Below are 23639 nucleotides of genomic sequence, written 5' to 3'. Positions count from 1 at the left end.
GGAAGCCACAATAGAGAACATGCAGGGAGTGTTGAATGGCCTGCTACAGGGAAGGTCAAGCATGCCCTCCTTCCTACATCATAGGAGAAAAAAGCATGCACGAGGAGAAACCACCATACCCGTGGACGGTGACAAAACACAGCTCTCCGCTTGTTGTACCCATCGCCCAGAACGCAAGGAAAATTGTACACCAATGGCGAAGACTAGAGCGAACCCCACCTACGGGAAGTGTGAACCCAAGACTACCCCCACAAGAGCTTCACCTGACTTGAGGGAAAAATTTAACTCGAGAGGGTCCGAGGTAAAAATCACATCCCCCACAGCTCCCCCGAGGGACACAACCAAAGCAAGGGTTCAGTCTAAGAGCCCATAAGACTCCTTAAGCAAAAAGAGGAGGGAAATAGACATCGAAATGAAAAATCCACAAGGCAATATTATCACTGCACCTGGGGGCACAGAGATGACGAAGAATTTGAGCATGATTCATCCTTCACAAGGGAGATCCAGATTGAGAAACTCCCCACCAGCTTCAAAGAGCCTCGCATGACTCCGTACGAGGGTACTACGGACCCAAAGTATCACTTAGACTCCTTCAATAACTTGATGAGGTTAAGGGGGTCAACAGCAGAGCAAAGTGCCATTGCTTTGTCGTTACACTTAAAGGAGTTGCGTACAAGTGGTTCAAGAGGCTAAGGCCATGAACAATCAAGTCATGGCAGCAATTCTCTGGCGAATTTCTCAGCAACACCATGCAGTTTGTGATTACATTATGCCAATTACCAGCCTCGCTAACATAAAATAAGGCAAGAATGAAAGTCTGAAGAGCTATATCCATAGGTTTAATATAGAAGCAACAAAGTTAGGAAGTTCAACTAAAGCGGAGCTCAAGATGGCTATTACAGCCGGAGTTCTTCCAAGAAGCAAGTTATGGGGTAACATGCTTAAGAGAGAGGTTACAAACTTAGATGACTTCTTCGAAAGAGCACAGAAGTATATACGTGTGGAAGAGGGTCGTAAGAACCTGCAAGTTGAGGGAAGCAAACCTTCCTCCAATCAACCTTCTACCAATACATCTGAAGATTCTATGTAGAAGAAAGCGTCGTGATAGAGGAGTCGCTGATCAAGTTAAAAATTGGAAGAGGTATACAAAAATGCCTCAAAGAAGGAGCTAGTAAGATCCAAAGAAGTCGCCCAGCTGATTCCAGAGATCTGGAAATGTCAAAGCATATCAAAGAGAACGAAAACGCTTGACAAGAAAGATCCCACAAACCACTTAGGAGGTATTAGACCTAGCCTCAACAGGCACCTAGCCATGTGCGAAATAGGTGCCTAACCTCGTCAGCCTCAACAGACACCTAACCATGTGCAAAATAGGTGCCTAGTCCCACGAGCCTCAATAGGTGCCTGACCAAGTGCGAAACAGGCATCTGGCCTTGTAACATATATATAAAAGTACTTATAATACATATATGTAAGAACAGTGAACCTTATGAGACAACATTTGAGTCTATAAGGACTAGCTATCCTTACAAAATCAAACAAAGTCAAAAGGTCCCTCAAAATTGACCTCTTCACGAACAAACCAATCCCACAAAGGGACCATGTCGTAGAAGAAGAAAGGGGAACCCAAAGAGATCCCTAAGTCTAGATCGACTGAGTTGCCTTACCAAGGGAAAAAGGCCTTGAAGATAGGTGCTTGCAAGGTATCACAAGGAATATCTCCTTATAAGGGTAGATCACCTCAAAAACCAGAAAAAGGGTCTCAAAAAAGATGCTTATGAAAAGTGTCTCAAAGAAGATGCTTATGAAAAGGATCTCAAAGAAGACACTTATGAAAAGGGTCTCAAAGAAAACGCTTGCAAAAAGGGTCTCAAAGAAGACGCTTGCAAAAATAGTACTATGCATAATGACGAGAAGGGCGCTTCTCGCAAAAAATAAAATGTGTGCATAAACATATATAAAATGGTAGCGAGAGCCCAAAGGGCCTACATATCCTTACAAGTAATCAAGATGACAAACAAAATAATAAAAATAATAATAATGATAATAGAAGAGTTTACAAGAACTCCTGCAGGCCTCAATATGTGAAGGTCTCCTACGCAACGACCTAAGAATGGCTTCCCAAGTCATCAAGACTCCACATAAAGGAGGAATGACTTGTCCATGTCGGGCACAAGGGCCTTGCATAGCGAGGCATGCCTTGGCCGCCCAGTCCATCAGCCGATACGCTATGGCCTTGCATAACGAGGCATACCTTGCCCACGTCGAAGACCCCCAACCGAAGTTAATAGGGCCTCGCATAGCGAGGCACACCTCACCTCGCTCGGGTGCCCCAGAACTGTGATGGCCTCACCTCGCCTCACCCAAGTCCATGCTACACATCTGCGCCTCGCGCCAGTGTCTCGCGCACCCAAGACCGTGCCACTTCTGTGCGCCTCACACCAGCACCTCACACCAGTGTCTCTCACGCCCAGGCCCGTGCTGCGCATCTGTGCCTCATGCCAGCGTCTCGCGCACCCAGGACCGTGTCGCGCATTTGCACCTCGCGCCAACGTCTCGCGCGCCCAACCCCGTGCTGCGTGTCTGCGCCTCGCGCCAGCGTCTCGCACGCCCAGGCTCGTGCTGCGTTTCTGCGCCTTGCGCCAACGTCTCTCGCACCCAAGACCATGTCGCGCGTCTGTGCCTTACGCCAGCACCTCGCGCCAATGTTTCACGCACCCAAGCCCGTGCTGCGTGTCTGTGCCTCGTGCCTCGCACCAGCGTCTCGCGCACCCAGCAGGTGCACCCTACGAGGTCCTTGTCAGGCACGCCTCGTGCACCACATAGCTACACCCTCTGCGCACACCAATCAACCACACGGTGACTCGCACCAATGGAGTAATTATATTAGCAGAGAAGGAACCTTCAAAGGTTAAAAGAATAGGCACCCTGTGAGTGTAAGAGCCTACACGCGGCTCAAAGAGATCGTAAGGGTATGAAGTAAGTACTGGTGTACGACTTAGAGGAACCCAGGCATCTGATCCTCATATCCACGCCACACAAGTAGTGGTCGTACAAGTGAGGTACCTGATGTGGTCCTTTTCAGCCAACCCCTGACATCCGTCCCTGGGAAGTAGTGGAAGTACGAGGAGTGGTGGCATGACTTACATGTCTCTGACCATAAATAAGCATCGACACCACAATCCTCTACTCCACCACGACCTATGCCACTACCATGACAGTGTAACCAAGTACCTTCTTGTCCCTTGGGACCACCTTGTATCAGAGGCCATTATAGCCGAGCTATAAATAGAACTCTACTCCTAAAACTAAGTGGTTGGAAAAATGATGTAACATGAGACTATTCTAAGAGCAATATAGAAGTTCTCTTCTATTGTTCACTTGCAACTTCTCTTGAAATTTTTACAAGTTCTTTTGAGTTCATAAGTCTCTAATTAAGTCTTTGAGTTTTCCATCCATTTTTCGTTGACAAGTTTCTGTCGTCAACAGTTATAAATTTTGATTTATTTTTCTCTCATATATAGTTTCACAATACAATTTTAGGTTCAAATACTCTTCATGGTCATGGGAAAGCTAACAATTGATGCATTTTTTTAAAAGAAAAATCATTGAAGATCAACAATTTGGAGAAAATGGTCAAACATCTATTCCAAATCCTGAAAATTTAGCTCCCACACATCCTAAGAAGGTTCAAAGAAATGAAAGTGAAATATTTGATATTGCCTATTTGGAGCGTGATCCTGAAAAACGTCCTCCAATTTGGGAATACCCAATTAATCAACAAGATGAAATTCGTCGAGCTTATATTAAAGTTGGACCATATCAAATCAAACTTGAAAGCTATCCGCCATTCGGATCAAAGGAGCATCTTCGACGTTTTTGTAGTTCTTGGTTTGAATTGTTTCCTCTTTGGCTAGAATACTCTCCATCAGTTGATGCAGTATTTTGTTTGCCTTGCTATTTATTTAGTAAGCCAACTAGATGGATGGAAGCAAACAATTTTTTTCTTGGAGGCTTTAAGAACTGGAAGAACGTCAACAATGGAAATAATGGTGCTCTCTTACGACATGTGGGTAAAAGTCCTAACTCAGTTCATAAATTTCAATACATATTAGAGGTTTTATTGAAAAACAAACTTCTGAGCAAATTGAGAATAATAGATTAAGACTTCAAGTTACAATTGATGTAGTCAAATGGCTTGCCTTTCAAGCTTGTGCCTTTCAAGGACGTGACCAAAGTAAAGAATCAATTAATCGAGGAAATTTCCATGAACTTCTGAAGTTATTGGCATCTTACAATGATAAGGTAATGGTGACTTTTATTCTTTCATATATCATTTTCTAAAAATTGTATTCTTTTTTATTTCTTATATTTGTATGTTCTTTCATAAAATAATTTTTTTAATTAGAATTAATGTATATGTTTCAAGTGTTGTTCAAGAAAAGGCTCCTTTAAATGCCACATATACATCGCTTGATATTCAAAAGGAGATTCTTTATATACTTTCCAACAAGGTCAAGAAAGAGATTCGTCAAGAAATTGGAGTCTCAAAATTTTGCATCATAGTAGATGAAGCACTTGATGTGTCCAAAAGAGAACAAATGGCTCTTGTTTTGATATTTGTAGATAAAGAAGGGTTCATTCATGAACAATTTTTTGGTGTTGTCCATCTACGTGACACTACGGCGTTAGCTTTGGAAGAAGGTATAGTTTTTGTTCTTTCTCAACATAATTTAGTTATTTCTAACATACACAGGCAAGGGTACGATGGAGCTAGTAACATGAGAGGAGTGTGGAATGGCTTGCAGGCTTTAATTTGTAATGAATGTCCATATGCATATTACATCCATTGTTTAGCCCATTGCCACCAACTTGCGTTAGTTGCAGCTTCTCGAGAAGTAAGTCGAGTTCATCAATTTTTCTCTACCTTAATTTTCATTATCATTATTGTTACTGCATCTTGCAAGCGTAATGATGAATTAAAGGAGGCTCAATCTGTTGAATTTGCTACTAAGATTGCAAATTATGACATCGAATCAGGGACGGGGTTAAATCAAATTGGCACCTTAAAGCGAGCTGGAGATACTCGTTGGGGTTCTCATTTGGGTTCTATTTCCAGCTTGCTAAAAATGTTTAATGCAACTTGTGTGGTTTTGAGTAAAATTGCAAAAGAAAAGGTTTCATATTCTCAACGTGGAGATGCAGATTTTGCTTGCAATCAATTATTATCTTTTGAGTTTGTTTTCATATTACATCTTATGAAAGAGATTTTGGAAATTACTCATATTCTTTATGTAGCCTTACAACGACAATCACAAGATATTTTGAATGGTATGCATGCTTAAGAGCTTTCGAGATTCAGGATGGGATTCTTTCCTCATGGAGGTTACATCATTTTGTGAGCAACATCAAATTGATATCCCAGATTTGGATGCTCAATATGTTGCAAGGGGTGGAAGATCTTGAAATCAACAAGATAAGATTAATGTTGTGCATTATTATCGAGTTGATATCTTTATTACTACATTTAACTATTAGTTGCAAGAATTAAACTCTAGATTCAATGAACATTCAGTAGAGTTGCTTGTTCTTAGCAGTGCTTTTGATCTTAGAGATGGATTTAAATTGTGCAAGATCGATGATATTTGCAAACTTGCAGAGAAGTTCTGTCCTAATGATTTCTTGGGGAAAGAAGTCGTACGTCTAAGAATTGAACTTCAACATTTTGTGCTTGACATTCCAAATCATCCTAAATTATAGAATTTATCTAGTATTCATGAATTGTGTCAAGGCTTGGTGAAAATAAGGAAAGCAATTATGTATCCTCTTATTGACAGATTACTTAGGCTTGTTCTTACTCTTCCTGTATCAACAGCAACTACAGAACGAGCATCTTCTATCATGAAAATTATCAAGACAAAGCTTCGAAACAAGATGGAAGATAGTTTTTTTGAATGATTGCTTAATTGTTTGTATTGAAAAAGAATTTGCTACAAAATTTAATATTGAAACCATTATAGATGAGTTTGCATCTATAAAGAATTGTCGAGCACAACTTACTTATAAAAATAAAAATTGATGTTTTGAATTATTATTGTCACTCTTTCTATTGAAATACTTGTTATTTGAAATACTTGTTCTTAAAGGTTATATACATAATATATTAGCATCTTTATGATGAATTATTATAAATTATAGTTGTATAATAATATGAATTATTATGTATGAAATTTATTATACAATAACAAAATTTGCCCATTTGTCTTTAAATCCTGGCTTCATCACTCGTGGCAGGTATTACTATATTTTTCATAAACTTAGGTGAATTTTTGAGAAATTATTTTTAGCCATCCTACGCATATGTAGGACTTAATATAGAAATATGTATAGTGTATACGCATTAAAATATAGGAAACTTTTTTATATATTATTTATACATAACAACAGCAGTACATCATACATACAACATACACTTTTTTCATGATCACGGTTCAATTTTGATGCCTACAATTAACAACTAAATAAATTTATGCATGGGAACATAAATCATGGTTCATCATGATCTGGATCTCTACACGGTCGAAAGTACAACAGCTTTAGCCCATTCACGAATCTTTGCTTTCATACAGTCTCCATCATCAGAATCAGTAGTAGTAGCAGTACTCTTTCTCTGTAAGCTATCAACATGGATGCTTAACCTCTCCTCAGCTTGCCGCCGCCGATATGGTAGTGGTGGGAGTCGTTGGAGGCGGTGGCTGCTGTTCCGTATTTCGAGATCCATATTATACTCTCTGTAGTCTGCTCCCGCCATTGCTAAAGCTTCAATAGACATAACTTAACTAATAAATATAATCAGTTATATATTTATCTATATATATATGCTCTCTCAATTAATATAGCTACCTTCAACAGAGCGTTTGTATACTTTTCCAATATATACGACGAAAATTTTCACAGCTATAGCTTGGTATATATATGCTAAGAAAAGAGAACAATAGAACTTTAATCTCTCTCTTTTTTGTGATATATGAAAGTTCTAAAGTTAAAGATTCACGGACATTGCATGCATGCATGTAAAATAATAGTTTATACACTCGTTTTCGGTATGCTCATTCGTAACTTTCGTCGAAGACCGTCAAATTTTGGACTTGTCAGCCCTTTAAAACTCTGACCATTTGTGTGTATATGCTTTATTTTTTTTAATTAAAATAATATAGGGTAAATGGTATCATATATTTTATCAAAATGCAAATTTTATATTATTTGTTAGTGATAATTATCAATTCATACCCTATATTTGCAAATTCTGCATACTTCGGTACCTACCTCTCGTGGATTAAATTCTAATATTCCTAGTTTGCTATCATTTTAATTATTGGCTTAATTTTTATTTGTTTTTCTTATTTTAAATAATTTAAATCGATATTCAGAATTAATAAAACAGAAAAATAATTTTGATTAAAACTGTCAAATAATTTTAAGAAACTTGAAAATCATTAAAATAACCAGATCATATTTAAGCAAAACAAAAAAAAAAAAACCATCACAGATTCAAGTTTACCACACGAAAACCCAAATACCAATTTCTTCATCATCATCATCCCTACGGTCTTTCATCAACTCTTTCACATCCATAGCATCGAGATCTTGCACTCTCACGCAACTCTGGTTAATTTTCTTCTCCTCTGTTCCTTCGAAACTCAACTTGCTCTGTGCTTGAACATTGACATTGGGAGAAGAATCCACATACCCATTTGAGAGACTCACCTGAAGAACACGATCTTGGAGCTTAAGATAACAAACATTTGATTGATTTGATTTTCTTGAGCAATTTTCCTTTCACCCCTTCATTTTCTAGGCCCCTTATCCCAACTTCTGCTTCTCCCACCCAACAGATAAATTAACCACTCTTTTTTATCCATGGCATGTTGCACGAACTGCATCTCCTCCTCAGATTTGAAGAGTGTGTGGACTTGTTAAAAGATGCCATATGACGAAACACGATCAATTGATAAAAGCTATATTCAAAGCTGCAAAACCAGATCTAACAAAATAATAAATAAATACATAGATCAGTTCAGATCAGTTAAGAGATTTACGGGAGATATAAACTAATGTGGTCTTGAACGGTCCATTGACTCTGACTCCAATATGTTTGATCACCGGTGTTGGGAAGATCAAAGAGTTGTTGTAGAGACTCTGTTTAGTTGCCGCTGGCATGCAAGGAGTTGAAGAAAAAGAAGAAGAAGAGGACGAGGAGAGAAGTAATTACCAGAAAATGTAGTATTTGTTCATCCGGGTTAGATACATAGATTTAGGTTTCAGTTTTAATGATTTTTAGTTTAATATTTACAAGAAAAAAAAATGGGTTTATCAATAATATAAATTTAAATCATTTCAAAATAACTAAAACAAATGAAAATAAAATAAAATAAATCATTAAAATGAGGAAAAATAAGGAATATTACAAATTTAATCCTACTAATTAAGAGTACTAAAATATGTAGAATTTGGAAATAGAGTGTGTCCGTTACTAGAAACACAGGTTAACAAATTAGTATTTACCCAAATATTATATATCCACGTGCAAGAAAACTTTCCTAGTTTTGATCTAAATCGGCAAAACTATTTTAGAGAGTTATTTTTATGAATCACATTCCAACCATGCTCACTAATTTAGTTAAAGTAAATTATTTTAATAAATTATACAATTTAAATTTCTATTTATTATTAAATAATTCATGCAAAAAAGTATGTTTGATTAAAATACTATTAAAAAAATATGGAAAATTTTAAGGATCTCTTTACATTTAGCTACCTGAAGTGATTTTCATTACTCTTTTTTAGATTTCACTACGTACTTGTTATAGCTAAAAGGCTATTTTAGAAAAGCCCTATTAATGGAGATGCACTTTACAAATTTACATAGAATTTTTCAGATTAGTACTCAAATAATGATATTAATTGTGTCATACGTACTGTCCCTCTATCTAAACTTGTGAGGGGTTGAAGATTGAGAATTCATTTGTAGTCTTTTTTTTTTTTTCCAACCCAAAATTCTTTCTTAACGAAAAGTCAGATTCTAATCCTGTGATCATGCACGAACTGCAAGCAAGCGACAAGACTTTAAGTAAACTCACATGATACATAATAAACAAAAAACAGCAAACATTTTAAGAAACACCTTTTAGTTTATTTTTATTTTTATGCATGTATATATGATGAGAACGGCCAGAGTGAGACAATCAAAGGCGTTAGAATGACAGAAAAAAAATAAAAATTGTATGCATCAAATTCATATATATCAATATTAAAATTATACTTATTACTAATTTAGTATTAAGATTAAATAACCAAAGCAGTTGGACTCAACAATATCATTAAAAAAAATTATCATTATATATATTGTAACAATTATTACAACTTAATTAAGTCCGTGTACACAACTCATTCAAAACAAGTTAAACTCTCGGAAGTTCTATAAACACAAAGATTTTGCGATCAAAATCAAACCATATATATATACTCTGTAACAATTAATGAATTAAAATATTAAATTTGGTGGGTGTACAAAAGACACTTCAAAGTATGCACAAAAAATAATGTCAATTATTGCTAGATTAATCATCTGAACTCTGAAGCGATCGGATTTTTCTCGCCGCGCGTGGAAGTATTTGTCAATTTGGTGGATCTTCTCTTCTCGCATGCGTGCTTGATCAGAGGAATAACCTTAAATTATTCCGCCAACACAGCAGTTTATTAACCCAAACTATTAAGAGCCTCTTCATATTATCGAAAGACAGTACTCTGCTCTCTGGCTCCAATGATCGTATATCTTCATCTTCTTCACGTCTCGATGGTGATATATTATCGTCCTTTTCTTCTTCTTTTTCTTCTTCTTCCTCTTCATCATCATCGGCTAATAAATGCGCTGGAGGTGACTGATCTAACTCCCTTCGCTCCCATTCTTCGAAATCCATATCGAAATGGTGATGGTTTAAATCAGCCATTGCCATAGCTTCTAATGAAACAGCTGCCATGGCCATAATATCGCTATCGTTGTACTGATGATCATATAGTTTTTGCATAGTATATATTCTCTGAATTCTTTTTGCTAATAATAAGAATAATGATTTGTAAGTATATATGTTGCATGGCAATCAATATTATATATACAGTAAGCTGTGGGGTGATCTCGTGGAATGCACGCATGGAGAAGCGTACGGGGTTTTGTACTTAATTAAGGATTCACGGGTTACATATATATTGAAACTTCAAATTAATTAAATGAGAATATATGTGAGTGAGATAGATGATATATTTACACACGAGAGAGAAGATGTGAACACGAAATAGTGCCTAGGTGATGTATTTGAATGTTATCAATATTGATTCAAAGGATAACTTTCGTGTACCATATATAAATGTATATATACTAGTCAAACTTCAACGTATATATATACTTATAATAGTTAAGTTGTTGACCGTGTGTGCTGATTAAAGCCATGACGAAAGATGATATAGTGTTCCTCTTTTATTCAATGAATTTCACATACACACTTGATTAGTGTTATAGAAATGACATACGAAACATATATAATTAATATTGGGGAATAATATTACGTAATACAACAATTTAAGAGTGTATCAGTATAAAAAATCAGTGAGAATTCTCTCTACAATTTAAAAGAGTATCAGTATAAAAAATTAATCAAACGTTCTTTTTACTTGTTATACATTTACTATTTGTGGGCAAAATCTAATTTACAGTAAGAGGAAAAATTTATCATGATTAATCTATGCTATCAATGAAATAAGTTAGTTATTTTCTATCCTAGCCATAGGTTTGCTTTTGCCAAAATTAGGTTTCACTTCTATCTAGAACTGAATCATTCTTATGCCAAAATGCAAATGAAGAACCTCATTTCAGATTCTTCTCTATCTAATTATAACACTATAGTTAACGTGTGTGTTTCATTCTCTCTTGCCACTACAAAAAACATTACTTTTGCCCGCAATTTTTTGCCCCGACAAAAGACCTCAATTGAAGTGGCAAATGTCGTGAAACCTTTGCTAGCACAATATTGTGTCATCAAAAGGCATAGCCAAAGGCATGCTGCTAATCCATCTTTTGCTAACGCATGAGCAAATGGTAACATCATGTTAAAAGTCATTACCGTATCTAGAATGCTCTAGAGTTCTAGAATGTTCTACAATATATTAGGAAGAACATAGAACATTCTAGAAAGTTCTAGAATATATTAAGAAGAACATAGAACATTCTAGAAAGTTCTTGAAGAAACTTAAAACTAATTAGACAATATATAGAGAATTCTAGAATCATTTAGAAAAAAAGTAGCAAAGTGAGTGTCCCAAAAGTGTGAGTATAAGTAAGTATTATATAAGTGTGTCTAAAAAGAGTGTGAGATAAATTATTAAGTGAGTGCTCCAAAACAAAGTGTGTAAGTGTTTAGAGTGTGTTGTGATAAAATATTGTATTCAAGTCTTGGTGTAATTACTTTTGTAATAATAAAGTAATTATGTTTTCACATGTTGTGGTGTTCAACAATTGGTATCAGAGCTAAGGTTATGAGATCTTTTGAAATTATGAGTATGTTCTGTGGTTGCAGCTTTGAATGAACTTCCACATCAGAAAAGATTTCTTGAGATTGTCATTTAGAGAGCTTTCTTATAGTCGTTTGTTAAGTTTCTTTGAGAGATCGTGTGTAGTTTAGTACTACAAAGTTTTTTGTTAAAATCAAGCTTGCTTGGAAAAGATATAATTTTTGCCAAGCCATGATGGGTGACCTCCAAGTGGTCAGTGGAATTAAGAAACTTAACTGTCAAAATTACAACATGTAGTCATTCCATATGGAGGCATATCTCCAAGGCCAAGACTTGTGGGAGATCGTTAAAGGCAACGAGGTCACACAACCAGAAGATGCAGCTACTCTAAAGAAATGGAAGATTAAAGCTGGAAAAGCATTGTTTGCTATTCGGACCACAGTCGAAGATGAAATGTTGGAGCACATCAGGGAATTGAAGACACCGAAGGAAGCATGGGATACTTTCGCATCATTATTCACAAAGAAGAATGATGTGAGATTGCAACTTATAAACAACGAGCTTCTCTCTATCACACAACGTGACATGACGATCAGCCAATACTTTACCAAGATAAAATCTCTTTGTCGCGAAATCTCTGCATTAGACTCTACTGCTGATATGTCAAACTCTAGAATTAGAAGAATTATTATTCATGGATTAAAAGCTGAATATAGAAGTTTTATTGCCACAATACAAGGTTGGCCAAGCCAACCTTCTCTTACTGAATTAGAAAACTTGCTAGCTGACAAAGAAGCGTTGGCTAAGCAACTATCTGGTGTCTCAATAAAGAGTGACGAAGAAGCACTCTTTAGTAGTAATAAGAAAGGTCGACCCTGGCCAAGTTCTAGCAAAGGTTCTAGAAGATATGATGACAAAGATGGTCATCATGGAAGCTCCCAAACAGGGGGAGCTCAAAATAAAGACAACCAGGGTGGCCAATTTAAGAGTAACAATAAATTTGATGGTAAATGCTACAACTGTGGAAAGAAGGGCCACATTGCTAAAAATTGTTGGTCCAAGAAGAAAATAGCAGAGGGCAATATAATCACGTCAAACACAGGATGAGCAAGCGATGAAGAATGGGACGTTGAAGCATCTTTCGCTGTGGAGGAAGGAGAATTATCTTTTGCAGTTACTGTTCCTGGACCAAACGACTACAATAACGACTAGATAATTGACTCTGACTACTCAAATCATATGACAGGGGACAAAGAGAAGTTACAAAGCATGATCGAGTACAAAGGTGGTTGCGTGGTAGTGACAGCCAACAACTCAAGATTACCAATTGCCCATATCGGTAAAACAAAAATAGTGCCACGATTCAGTACAAAGGAAGTTTCACTCCAGGATGTCTACCATGTACCTGGAATGAAGAAAAACTTACTGTCAGTAGCGCAACTTACGACATCAGGGCACCACATCGTATTCGGTCCTCATGATGTCAAGATATATCAAGACCTTAAGATCTCTGGAACACCGATGATGAAAGGGCGACGTTTAGAGTCTGTCTATGTAATGTCAGCAAATTCGGCTTATGTAGACAAGACTCGAAAGAGCGAAACAACAGATTTGTGGCATGCAAGGCTAGGACATGTCAGTTATCATAAACTCAAGGTGATGATGAAGAAATCTATGCTGAAGGGTTTTCCTCAACTCGAAGTTAGAACAGAGACTGTATGTGCTGGCTGCCAATACGGTAAGGCACATCAATTACCGTATGAAGACTCAAAGTTCAAAGCCAAAGCACCGTTGGAGCTAGTCTATTATGACGTATTCGGGCAAGTCAAGCAACCATCGATCAGCGGCATGCGGTACATGGTTACATTCATTGACAACTTCTCAGGGTACATATGGGTGTTCTTTATAAAAGAAAAGTCCGAAACTTTTTTAAAATTTAAAGAATTCAAAGAAGTAGTCGAAGGAGAAGTAGGCAAGAAAATTCAATGTCTGCAAACAGACAATGGCGGTGAATACACATCAAATGAATTTTGTCAGTACTTAAGAGAGTGTCGCATACGCCATCAATTCACATGTGCAAATACACCACAACGGAATGGAGTAGCTGAGAGGAAGAATCGACACCTTCCAGAGACATGTCGAATCATGCTACATGCGAAGAATGTTCCAGGAAGATTTTGGGCAGAAGGTATGAAGACAGCAGCTCATGTGATCAATAGACTTCCCCAAGAAAATTTAGGGTTCGTTTCACCCGTTGAGAAACGGTGGGGTTGTAAACCTGCAGTAAGTCACTTTCGAGTGTTTGGCTGTGTATGCTCCGTGTTCGTGCCAAGTCATCTACGTAGCAAATTTGACAAGAAGGCAATTCGATGTATCTTTGTGGGATACGATAGCCAAAGGAAAGGGTGGATGTGTTGCGATCCTAATACTGGAAAAATGTTATATGTCAAGGAATGTGGTATTTAATGAAGCCTCATCATGGTGGTCACCACAAAAGGAAGAGTTGCTAGATTCTGAAGAAATAGAAGACAATTTGCAAAAGAAGATGGGGGAGAAAAATGTTGAGCTACATTCGACTCCAAAAATGGATGAAGAAAAACAAAGTGAGGAAGACAACGAAGAGGCAACACAAAGTCCCTGGCAAACAGGAGTGCATCAAAGAGCAACAGACAATGCAAGTGATATTCAACCTGAAGAAGTAAGCCCACAACCTCGGAGATCAACAAGAGCACAAAAGTTGAATCCTAAGTATGCTAATGATGCTGTAGCCAAAGAAGAAAAGTTTAGAGAACCAGATACATAAGAAGAAGCGTCCCAGAATATCAAGTGGATAGAAGCTATGAAAGAAGAGATAAGTGCACTAGAGAATAATCAAACTTGGGAGCTGGTGCCAAAGCCAAAAGAAGTAAAACCCATTTCATGCAAATGGGTATACAAAGTAAAAACTCATCCTGATGGATCGATTGAGAGATATAAAGCCCGGTTAGTAGCTCGTGGATTTTCTCAACCAATATGGGCTAGACTATGATGAGACATTCAGCCCAGTTGCCAAGATTACAACCGTACGAGTCCTGCTGGCGCTTGCAGCATGTAAAGACTGGAGACTATGGCAGATGGATGTGAAGAACGCCTTTCTAGATGGAGAGCTAAATTGAGAAATATACATGGTCCAACCAAGAGGATTTGAGGATGAAGTTCATCATGAGTATGTTTGTAAACTGAAAAAGGCGCTCTATGGATTGAAGCAGGCTTCAAGAGCATGGTATGGCAAGATTGCTAAGTTCTTAGTGGAGAGTGGATATGTCAGAGCACATGCAGATTCAAGCTTATTTGTTAAAGTAAAGGAAGTAAAGATCGCAATTGTTTTGGTATGTGTTGATGACCTTATCATCACTGGCGATGATGAAGCAGAAATTTGTCAAACAAAGGAGAACATGTCAGTTCGCTTTCAAATGAAGTAACTTGGAGAATTGAAACACTTCCTTGGATTAGAAGTTGACCGAACTAAGGAAGGTTTATTTCTCTATCAACAAAAGTACGCAAGAGATTTATTGCAAAGGTTTGGAATGCTCAAGTGCAAGTCCATCTCAACACCTATGAAAGTTAATGCCAAGTTATGTGCGCATGAAGGGAAGGACTTGCAAGATGGAGCAATGTACCGACAGATGGTTGGTAGTCTAATTTATCTAACATTGACTCGATCAGATATCTCGTATGCAATTGGTGTAACAAGTCGGTATATGCAACACCCAAAGAAACCTCATTTGGAAGCAGTGCGACGAATGCTGGGGTATGTCAAAGATAGCATTAACAATGGTCTCCTATATAAGAAAGGTGACGAGGTTAAGATAGTTGGATACTGTGATGTTGATTATGCTGGAGATCATGATACCCGTCGATCAACTACTGGGTATGTATTCAAGCTTGGATCTGGAGTTGTATCTTGGTATAGCAAAAGGCAACCAACGGTGTCCTTGTCAACCATTGAAGCAAAATATAGAGCAGCAGCAATGGCAGCTAAGGAAAGTACGTGGTTGATGCAACTAATGAAGGATCTACACCAATCTACAGACAATGCAATGTCGCTTTATTTTGATAATCATTATGTTATTCGCTTAGCAGAAAATCTAGTATTTCATGCAAGGACAAAGCACGTGGAAGTGCATTATCATTTTCTGAGAGAAAAAGTGCTTCAAGAAGAAATAGAGATGCGACAAATCAACACAGATGATCAAGTTGCTGACATATTCACCAAAGGACTAAGCACAATCAAGTTTGCGAAATTCAGAACTCAACTAAACCTCGTCAAACGAGAAGAAGCTTAGAGATTCGGTAATGTGGGGGAGTGTTAAAAGTCATTACCGTATCTAGAATTCTCTAGAGTTCTAGAATGTTCTACAATATACTAGGAAGAACATAGAATATTCTAGAAAGTTCTTGAAGAAACTTAGAACTAATTAGACAATATATAGAGGGTTCTAGAATCATTTAGAAAAAAAGTAGCAAAGTGAGTGTCCCAAAAGTGTGAGTCTAAGTAAGTATTATATATGTGTGTCTAAAAAGAGTGTGAGATAAATTATTAAGTGAATGCTCCAAAACAAAGTGTGTAAGTGTTTAGAGTGTGTTGTAATAAAATATTGTATTCAAATCTTTGTGTAATTACTTTTGTAATAATAAAGTAATTATGTTTTCACGTGTTGTGGTGTTCAACACATCATCAATGGTTAAGTGCTCCAAGAAAAAAGGAACACGCTGACAAAAAACCAATACTTGAAGTTGTGAAAATGACCATTATCGGCAATTTTACACCGTGAAAAGTTTGACGCCGAAAAAACATGACCATTGCCCGTGTCAATTCAATGCCAGCAAAACGACCTTTTCTCGCACAATTTAGCACCGGTACAGGTTTAATTTTAACATGTGCAAGCAAAAGTGGGCTAGTTTGCTCGAATAAAGATATTTCCAGCCAATAATGTATAATACTTATTCTGGCAAAAAATTACATCGAGAAAAGTTTTTAAATTTTTAATTTATATATTACAATATTTTTAAAATTATAATTAACAATGAAATTGGTAGAGAAAATTAATCTATCGAATAATTGATATACCAGATAATTGAAATTATGAGGTTTCTTCCACATGTTCCCATCCTTGAAAATATGGAGCTTTTTTCTTTTTCATGTTTGCTAGACCAAGTCTTGATTTATCTATATCTTTAGATTTTCCATCTATGCTTAACATAGTACCCAAGACACTATGGCAAACATTATTCTCAATATGCATTACATCAAGATTATGCCTAAATAACAAGTTTTTCTAACGATCAAGTTTAAAAAAATATGCTTTTCTTAGACCAGTTATGCTTAGCTGGAGTTCGTATGGGTTTCATACTATTGTGAAAATTTGATGACGCAAGTATACATATCGTTTACAAGTAATAAAATAGAAAGTAAAGTATCGTTCCCACGATGATTGAATATTAATTACCAATTAATTAATTTCTTAGTTCTATTTGGTTACTAAAAATTGGATTTCAAAAATAAAAATAAAAATAACTAAATAACTAAATTATCAATTGAAAATTAAATAAACAAATAACAAAAAACTCAATGGATGAAAAACTTAGGGTATTTAATTTCATCATTTATCCACTCTATCATATCATCAAGACAATTTTTATTATTCTTCCTCTCCTTGTGATAGGAGGTGTACTTAAAGCAATTTATATTCTTACTAGGATATATATATATATATATATATTATATATATATATGGGTTCACTCTTAATGGTGATTGAGTTTTTTCCCCATGGATGTGTTGTCAATTAATAGTCATTGGATTAAGATCCAATGGTCCACATTTAAAGATGTTAATTAATGCTATCTTTGATTTTTTTTCAAACTTGGTAATGGGCCACCTGCTGACATGGCGGTCACCTTTTAATTTAATTAAATAATTAAAAAAATCATTATTTAAGATTCATTCCAAGATTCCATATCCCCATTCCTTCTTCATTCCTTCTCCATTTCTTTCATTCTTTGTTCATTCCTTGTTCTTTCCAGATTCATTCCTTATGCATTAATGACTCATATCTTCCCAACTACAATTAGTTGGCTAATTAATAAAGCATATTTCGAATTTTCTATATATTATATATATTTTTATACAAAATTTACTCATCTTAAAAAACTTGTTTATTGAAGAAGCTCCAATTTTTGAAAGTATTTTCAAGTAAGTTTTCTATGTCATTTTCGAAAATCACTAGTAGATTTTCTATTTTTTTCAAAAAAAATCCATCTTTTTTTTTTGTTATGTAGTATTTGAAATTCACATAGATGAGTAAATCTTATTTCTCTTAAAAAACTTGTTTAGTAAAAACCCACAAGAATTATTTTTTTGAAAGTGTTTGATGAAAAAACTCTAGATTTTTCATAGTGTTCTTTGTAACATTTTCAATCGTTTTTGTGCTTTCTTTATTTTTACAAACAAATTATCATCTATTTCTCCAATTTCATATTTCGAAATTCACTACTAGAGGTTTTTTTAAAAAAAAATATCAACTTAGTTTTATTTTTCATGTAGAATTTGAAATTAAAAAAAAAAGACTAAATCTTATTTCTCTTGAAAACTTGTTTATTAAAATCTCACAAGAACAATTTTTTTTTAAAATGTTTGATGAAAAAGCTCTAGATTTTTCATAGTGTTTCTTGCAAGATTTTCAATCATTTTTGTGCTTTCTTTATTTTTACAAGCAATTTATCATCTATTTCACCAATTTCATATTTCGAAATTCACTACTAGATCTTTTTTTTTTTTAATTCCAACTTAGTTTTATTTGTCATGTAGGATTTGAAATTCAAAAAAATGATTAAATCTTATTTCTCTTGAAAAACTTGTCTAGTAAAATCTCACAAGAACAATTTTTTTTTAAAATGTTTTATGAAAAAGCTCTAGATTTTTCATAGTGTTTCTTGCAAGATTTTCAATCATTCATGTGATTTCTTTATTTTTACATATAAATTATCATTTTTTTTCTCCCATTGTAAAATTCGAAATTATTCAAACTTCTTAGATATCAACTATTAGGTTTATAAATTTACATTGAAGGTTATAGGGTTTTAAAATTTTCCTATTTTATAAAAGAAATTTTAAAACATTATTATTACAAATTATTTTGTAGTTCATTTTTCTTCAATAAACTAAAAATGTGAGGAATTTTAAAGTTTTGAAAATTTCATCATATAAATTTTTCAAACATATTATTATTTTTCAAAAATATTTCTTACATAGTGATAATCTTCGTCAATTTTTTTGTATAGAACTCCGTGATGGAATCAGAAATGGAATGGAGGATAGTAATTGAGCATGAGTTGAAAGAGTTGAGAGATGAACTACACTCTATTAAACTAGATTTACAAGCCAAAGATAAAATTCCATGTAGATATGAGAAGAAGAAAAAATTGACATATGAATCCATTAACGAAAAGGCCTCACAATCACTATTTTTAAAAAAACATGTTATTAGTCAAGATGATGTTGTGTTCTTTGAACATTTTAAACTCGGTAATACTTTAAGACCGAAAGATAGGGAAGTGTTAGAATACATTTTCTCAAACTCTGATCAATTGTAAGTTTTTCTATCTTAATGTATATATTTTTTGTCATTTTTTCAATATATTTTAATGTATATTATTGTATATATCCTAGGGAAATTATAGTTGAAAGTGAGTCTAGTTTTCTACGATGGTCCGACTTCCGGTATCTTGGACCTAAAACGAAGTTGGAGACTGAGGTAATTCATTTGTATATATTAATAATTTTAGTATGACCGTTATAATTTTTTTTTTTTGGTAAATGCAGATTGTTACTATGGTTTCTTCATTCTTGATCGAGGATGAGAGGTTGAAGAAGGGTAAAGAGTGTAAGAATTGGTATCTTCCTGCTCGAAATATGGTGAGTTTTTTGTTGTTTTCTTTTTTGTCAAAACATATTTCATGGTTGTGAAGTTAATTTTTTTTTTAAATTATGACAATAGAAATACTTACTACCCGACTCCTACTCCAATTTACCACTACATCAAATTTGGAGGAAAATGCATTACTACGAAAGATTTATGGGCTCCCTCGAACATTGCAATGAAGTATAATTCTAATGGTTTACGTTGAATATATTTTTAAGCATCTATTTATTATGTAATTTCTAACAACAATTATACTTGTAGATTTATATTCCTATGTTGCTTGTAAGACACTTCATTCTTGCACGGGTGATACTTAAAGAAAAAAAAGTAGAAGTTTGGGACTCACTTGCCGATGAAAAGAATCCTATATTACAGTCATCTAAGATTGTTGATATTGTAAGTTTTTATTGGTTGAATATATTACTTTTTTATAAATTTTAAATTTATAAATTCTGATGTTAGAGTGCAAATGCAGCTACGCAATCTAGATTTGTTCTTGGAGAATCAGATCAAAAGGAAACCTGGTAGTTTCAACTTTGCTAGTTTTGGTATAGTTCGTGGTAGAAATGTCCCTAGACAACAAAATTTGTACGATTGTGGAGTCTTTGTCATATTATTTATGATGAATAGTTGTAAGCTCGACTCGCGGTCTTTTGTGGTAAGTAGATTTCATACTAAGTTTTTTTTTTTTTAATTTTGTTCTTATCATACTATACTTGAGTTTTTTTCACTATTGTAGTTCGACTCTAATGAAGAAAGGTGTCACATAGCTTCGTGGATTGCATGCTCAAATTTCAACAAGAATAGAGCAAAATTATTGAAAGATGTTCGAGAGTTCATTTCAAGCAGAGGAATATAGTACTAGGGACAATGATCTTTGCCCTAATTTTGTTATTCTCAATCAAGTTGTGTAAAAGAAAGAAATTTGTATTATTATTTATCAATTTTGAGAAATTAGAAGATGATCAATATTTTGGAGAATTTGAATAGTTTATTTCTGAATTAATTATTTATTAACAAGATTAAAACACACTTTAAATTTAATCATTTTCACAATCAGCTTTAATGTTTATTGGAAGTTTCAAAGGGTAGTTGTAGACATTAATATCATATTTATTAAATAAAAACTATTTTGTAAGTGTTAATTTTGAATTTATTAATTAATATATCAACCAATCAGAATTTTGAGCATAATGTTAGGGAATTGGAATGGATTTATGGAGACATGCATTTAATGAAATTAGTTGACGTGATCTTAATTGTACACGTTTTTTATGAGAAATGATTAATAACTCAACCAAACATAAATAGAGCATGATATTAGGGTATTAGAATGAATTTATGAATACATGCATTTAATGCAATTAGATGGCATTTTCTAAATTAATTGCTCACGTTTTTTTAAGTGAAATTTTAATAAAATATTTTTTTTTTTACACAAACTAACTCAACCAAACCTTTTTATCTATAAAAAAATTAAATTTATTTCGAAATTGTGTTTTAAATTTAAATTAAAAATCAATGCATAGTAACTAAACTAGTTAATACCAACCTAACCATTTAGAATTTAATGGTATAATTATGCATAATCAACCTAACCAATAACAAAATTATTGTGTTATTTTTGGGAATTGAAATATGTTCATTTTATGTTTTGAGAAGTGTAACTAATCATAATTTTGAGCATGATTTTTGGGATATGGAATAGCCCATCAATTGCTATATTTTTCATAATTATTACCCATCTTATTTATTAATTTAACCAAAACAATTCAGGTATTGGTTCAAAATGGAATTTAGTTTTTTTTTTAAATGGGTATTTTAAATGTCATAATTTCGAAATTATATGGTTTTTAACACTATTTATAAATCATTTTATCTTATATACACTGATATCATTTGTAGGCAAACATAAACTTTGTTTTTAGGTAGAGTTTGAAATCATTTTATATTTTTAAGAATGTGTCCATTTACTCAATATTATGATGACTTAGGAGAGGAAGAAGTTAAAGAGATTGTGTTGCTTGCTACACATTTGATTGATCATGTTGGAGTGAGTTTTGGATCCGACAATCGCGAAGCATTATTTGAGAAAATGAAGAAACTATTCGAAGAGGAACAAACAAAAGTTGATGAGCACTTGAAAAATACGGATGTGCTCTTGAGAATGATGGAAAAGTTGAAGAGAGCGTAAGGAAATTGTTTGTTTGTCTATCTACTATTGTACTTTGTAGATTTATATTTTTATGTTTGATTGAACTAATGAAATTTTACTTTTTATTATATAATGGTTTAATTTACAACACTCATAAGATCCTTGTAAACATAAAATATAAATAGCTTTCATATAATTCTTAGTACAAAAAAAGCTTGATGCATATATATAGAGACAATCATGCATCACAAATTGCACCAATAAGATTATTAATAGCATCTTCCAAATCCAAAAGCTTGATGCGAGTTTCAAATTTTAATCCTTTATCGAGACAATCATGCATATCTTTAGTTCTTCTACGCAAGTCTTTTGCTTTCATGAGAATGTTATAGAAACCTTTCGAGTTTGGAAAGGTTTTGGTAGAAGAAGGGATGTTATCTACCTGGCCATCATTGTTTCGTTCAAGCTCCTTATAATATTCATTCGAATCTGTACATATTGTTGGTGAACCGTTGATATTTTTAATTAACTGGACAAGATCTATTTCCCCGTCAGTGTCGCTTGATTCAACATTAAAAAAGCCTTCCGAAACTCCATATCGAGTAATGCTTGAGGCCATTTTCCGAGTACATGAAAATGTTGTTCTTCCTTAACTTGATCGATTGTATTGCTACTTTCGCCTTCAACAACAATGTCTTTGTCTGGTTCACGCGAGATAATGTCTTCATATTCAACCTCATTCTCTGCATCTTTGACTTCATAGTTGGATTCACTTTTTGTTTCATGATTGCCACTATCTTCATCAACCCTTCTAGGCTCCATAGTAATCTCCATCTTGGAAATTATACTAATTTTTGTGTTATATTTAAAATTTGATGAGAAGAATAAAAAGCATTTATGATAGGTGGTTAGGAATATGAATAACTCCCTTTTAAAATGTTATACATAATTATTAAAAAGACACTTGTTCAACTTCCAACCATTGTATTTTTCGAAATGGGAAGAATGGGAAGTGAATATGTATATTTTTAATAATTATTTATAATTTTCATTAATTAATTTTAAAAAATACAATGGTAAATTGAACAGTTGCTTTTGTTTAATGGGAAGTTGAACAAGTGTCTTTTCAAAAACTATGTATACTTTTTATTAAATAATTTTGAAAAAATACATTGGTAAATTGGAAGTTGAATATGTATCTTCTTATTAATTATGTATAGCTTTTATTAAATAATTTCGAAAAAAATGCAGTGGTAAATTGTATTGTTTCTTTAATGGGAAATTGAACAAGAGTCTTTTCAATAATTATGTACAAATTTTTAAATTAGTTTCAAAATAAAAGAAAATTAAATTTGAACAAATGTGTTTGTTCAATAGGAAGTTGAACAAGTGTCTTTTTAATAATTATGTGTAACATTTTTTTAAAAATGAATTAAATAAAAATCGAAATATAAAATAATATTAAATTAATATGGCAAAAATTAATGTAAATTTCTTTAAAATTTATTATGAAATTCGAAATTAATATTTTTTAATTGAAAACTTGTCTTTTGAATAACTCATAGAGTGTAATAAATGTATACAAATATTGAATTAATTTTGATTCTATGTCTAGGTTCTTTGAACATAATAAATGTTGTTTAATTATATTTTGAAAATATATAATTATTAACTTTTTTAATTGGTGTTGTGAAGATGAATAGGTGTCTTGATAAATTAAACATGTGATGTAACAAATGTGTAGAAATTTGTGAGAATAAATTCATTTTTTGAAAACACAATTTTTTTAAAATTTATATTGAAAAATTCGAAAAAATAATAGGGAATCTCAATAGGTGTTACTCATATTAATTTGATAAGATACCATCATTATTAACTACACTATTGAATGATAAGTTTTAAAATTATTTATAAATAATCTATTACATGTATTAGTATTACATGAAAAACAAGGTTG

At 33.8% G+C, this 23639-nt stretch overlaps 3 protein-coding genes across 3 annotated transcripts; 2 read left to right on the top strand and 1 right to left on the bottom strand.

Annotated features, from left to right (window-relative positions):
* Nucleotides 1–3583: 3583 nt before the first annotated feature.
* On the top strand, nt 3584–5958 carry LOC133832387 (uncharacterized). Its single transcript, XM_062262739.1, has 5 exons — nt 3584–4073; nt 4190–4305; nt 4446–5331; nt 5576–5697; nt 5761–5958. Exons 1-5 carry the CDS (start codon nt 3584–3586, stop codon nt 5956–5958), a joined length of 1812 nt encoding a protein of 603 aa, XP_062118723.1.
* Nucleotides 5959–9521: 3563 nt separating this feature from the next.
* On the bottom strand, nt 9522–10181 carry LOC133831530 (uncharacterized). The gene has a single exon (XM_062261881.1). It carries the CDS (start codon nt 10086–10088, stop codon nt 9717–9719), a length of 372 nt encoding a protein of 123 aa, XP_062117865.1. The 5' UTR covers nt 10089–10181; the 3' UTR covers nt 9522–9716.
* A 4980-nt stretch (nt 10182–15161) lies between these two features.
* Nucleotides 15162–15890, top strand: LOC133832370 (secreted RxLR effector protein 161-like). The gene has a single exon (XM_062262721.1). It carries the CDS (start codon nt 15162–15164, stop codon nt 15888–15890), a length of 729 nt encoding a protein of 242 aa, XP_062118705.1.
* Nucleotides 15891–23639: the final 7749 nt, after the last annotated feature.

The sequence above is a fragment of the Humulus lupulus genome, chromosome 1 (genome assembly GCF_963169125.1).
Source record: "Humulus lupulus chromosome 1, drHumLupu1.1, whole genome shotgun sequence".
Lineage (NCBI taxonomy): Eukaryota > Viridiplantae > Streptophyta > Magnoliopsida > Rosales > Cannabaceae > Humulus > Humulus lupulus.
This window is presented reverse-complemented; position numbering and strand designations above follow the sequence as displayed.

Coding starts and splice junctions, on each gene's coding strand:
- LOC133832387 (XM_062262739.1), top strand. CDS start 3,584: ATGCATTTTTTTAAAAGAAAAATCATTGAAGATCAACAATTTGGAGAA. Junction 4,306..4,445: donor TGGCATCTTACAATGATAAG/GTAATGGTGACT, acceptor GTTCAAGAAAAG/GCTCCTTTAAATGCCACATA. Junction 5,698..5,760: donor ATTTCTTGGGGAAAGAAGTC/GTACGTCTAAGA, acceptor CCTAAATTATAG/AATTTATCTAGTATTCATGA.
- LOC133831530 (XM_062261881.1), bottom strand. CDS start 10,088: ATGCAAAAACTATATGATCATCAGTACAACGATAGCGATATTATGGCC.
- LOC133832370 (XM_062262721.1), top strand. CDS start 15,162: ATGAAAGTTAATGCCAAGTTATGTGCGCATGAAGGGAAGGACTTGCAA.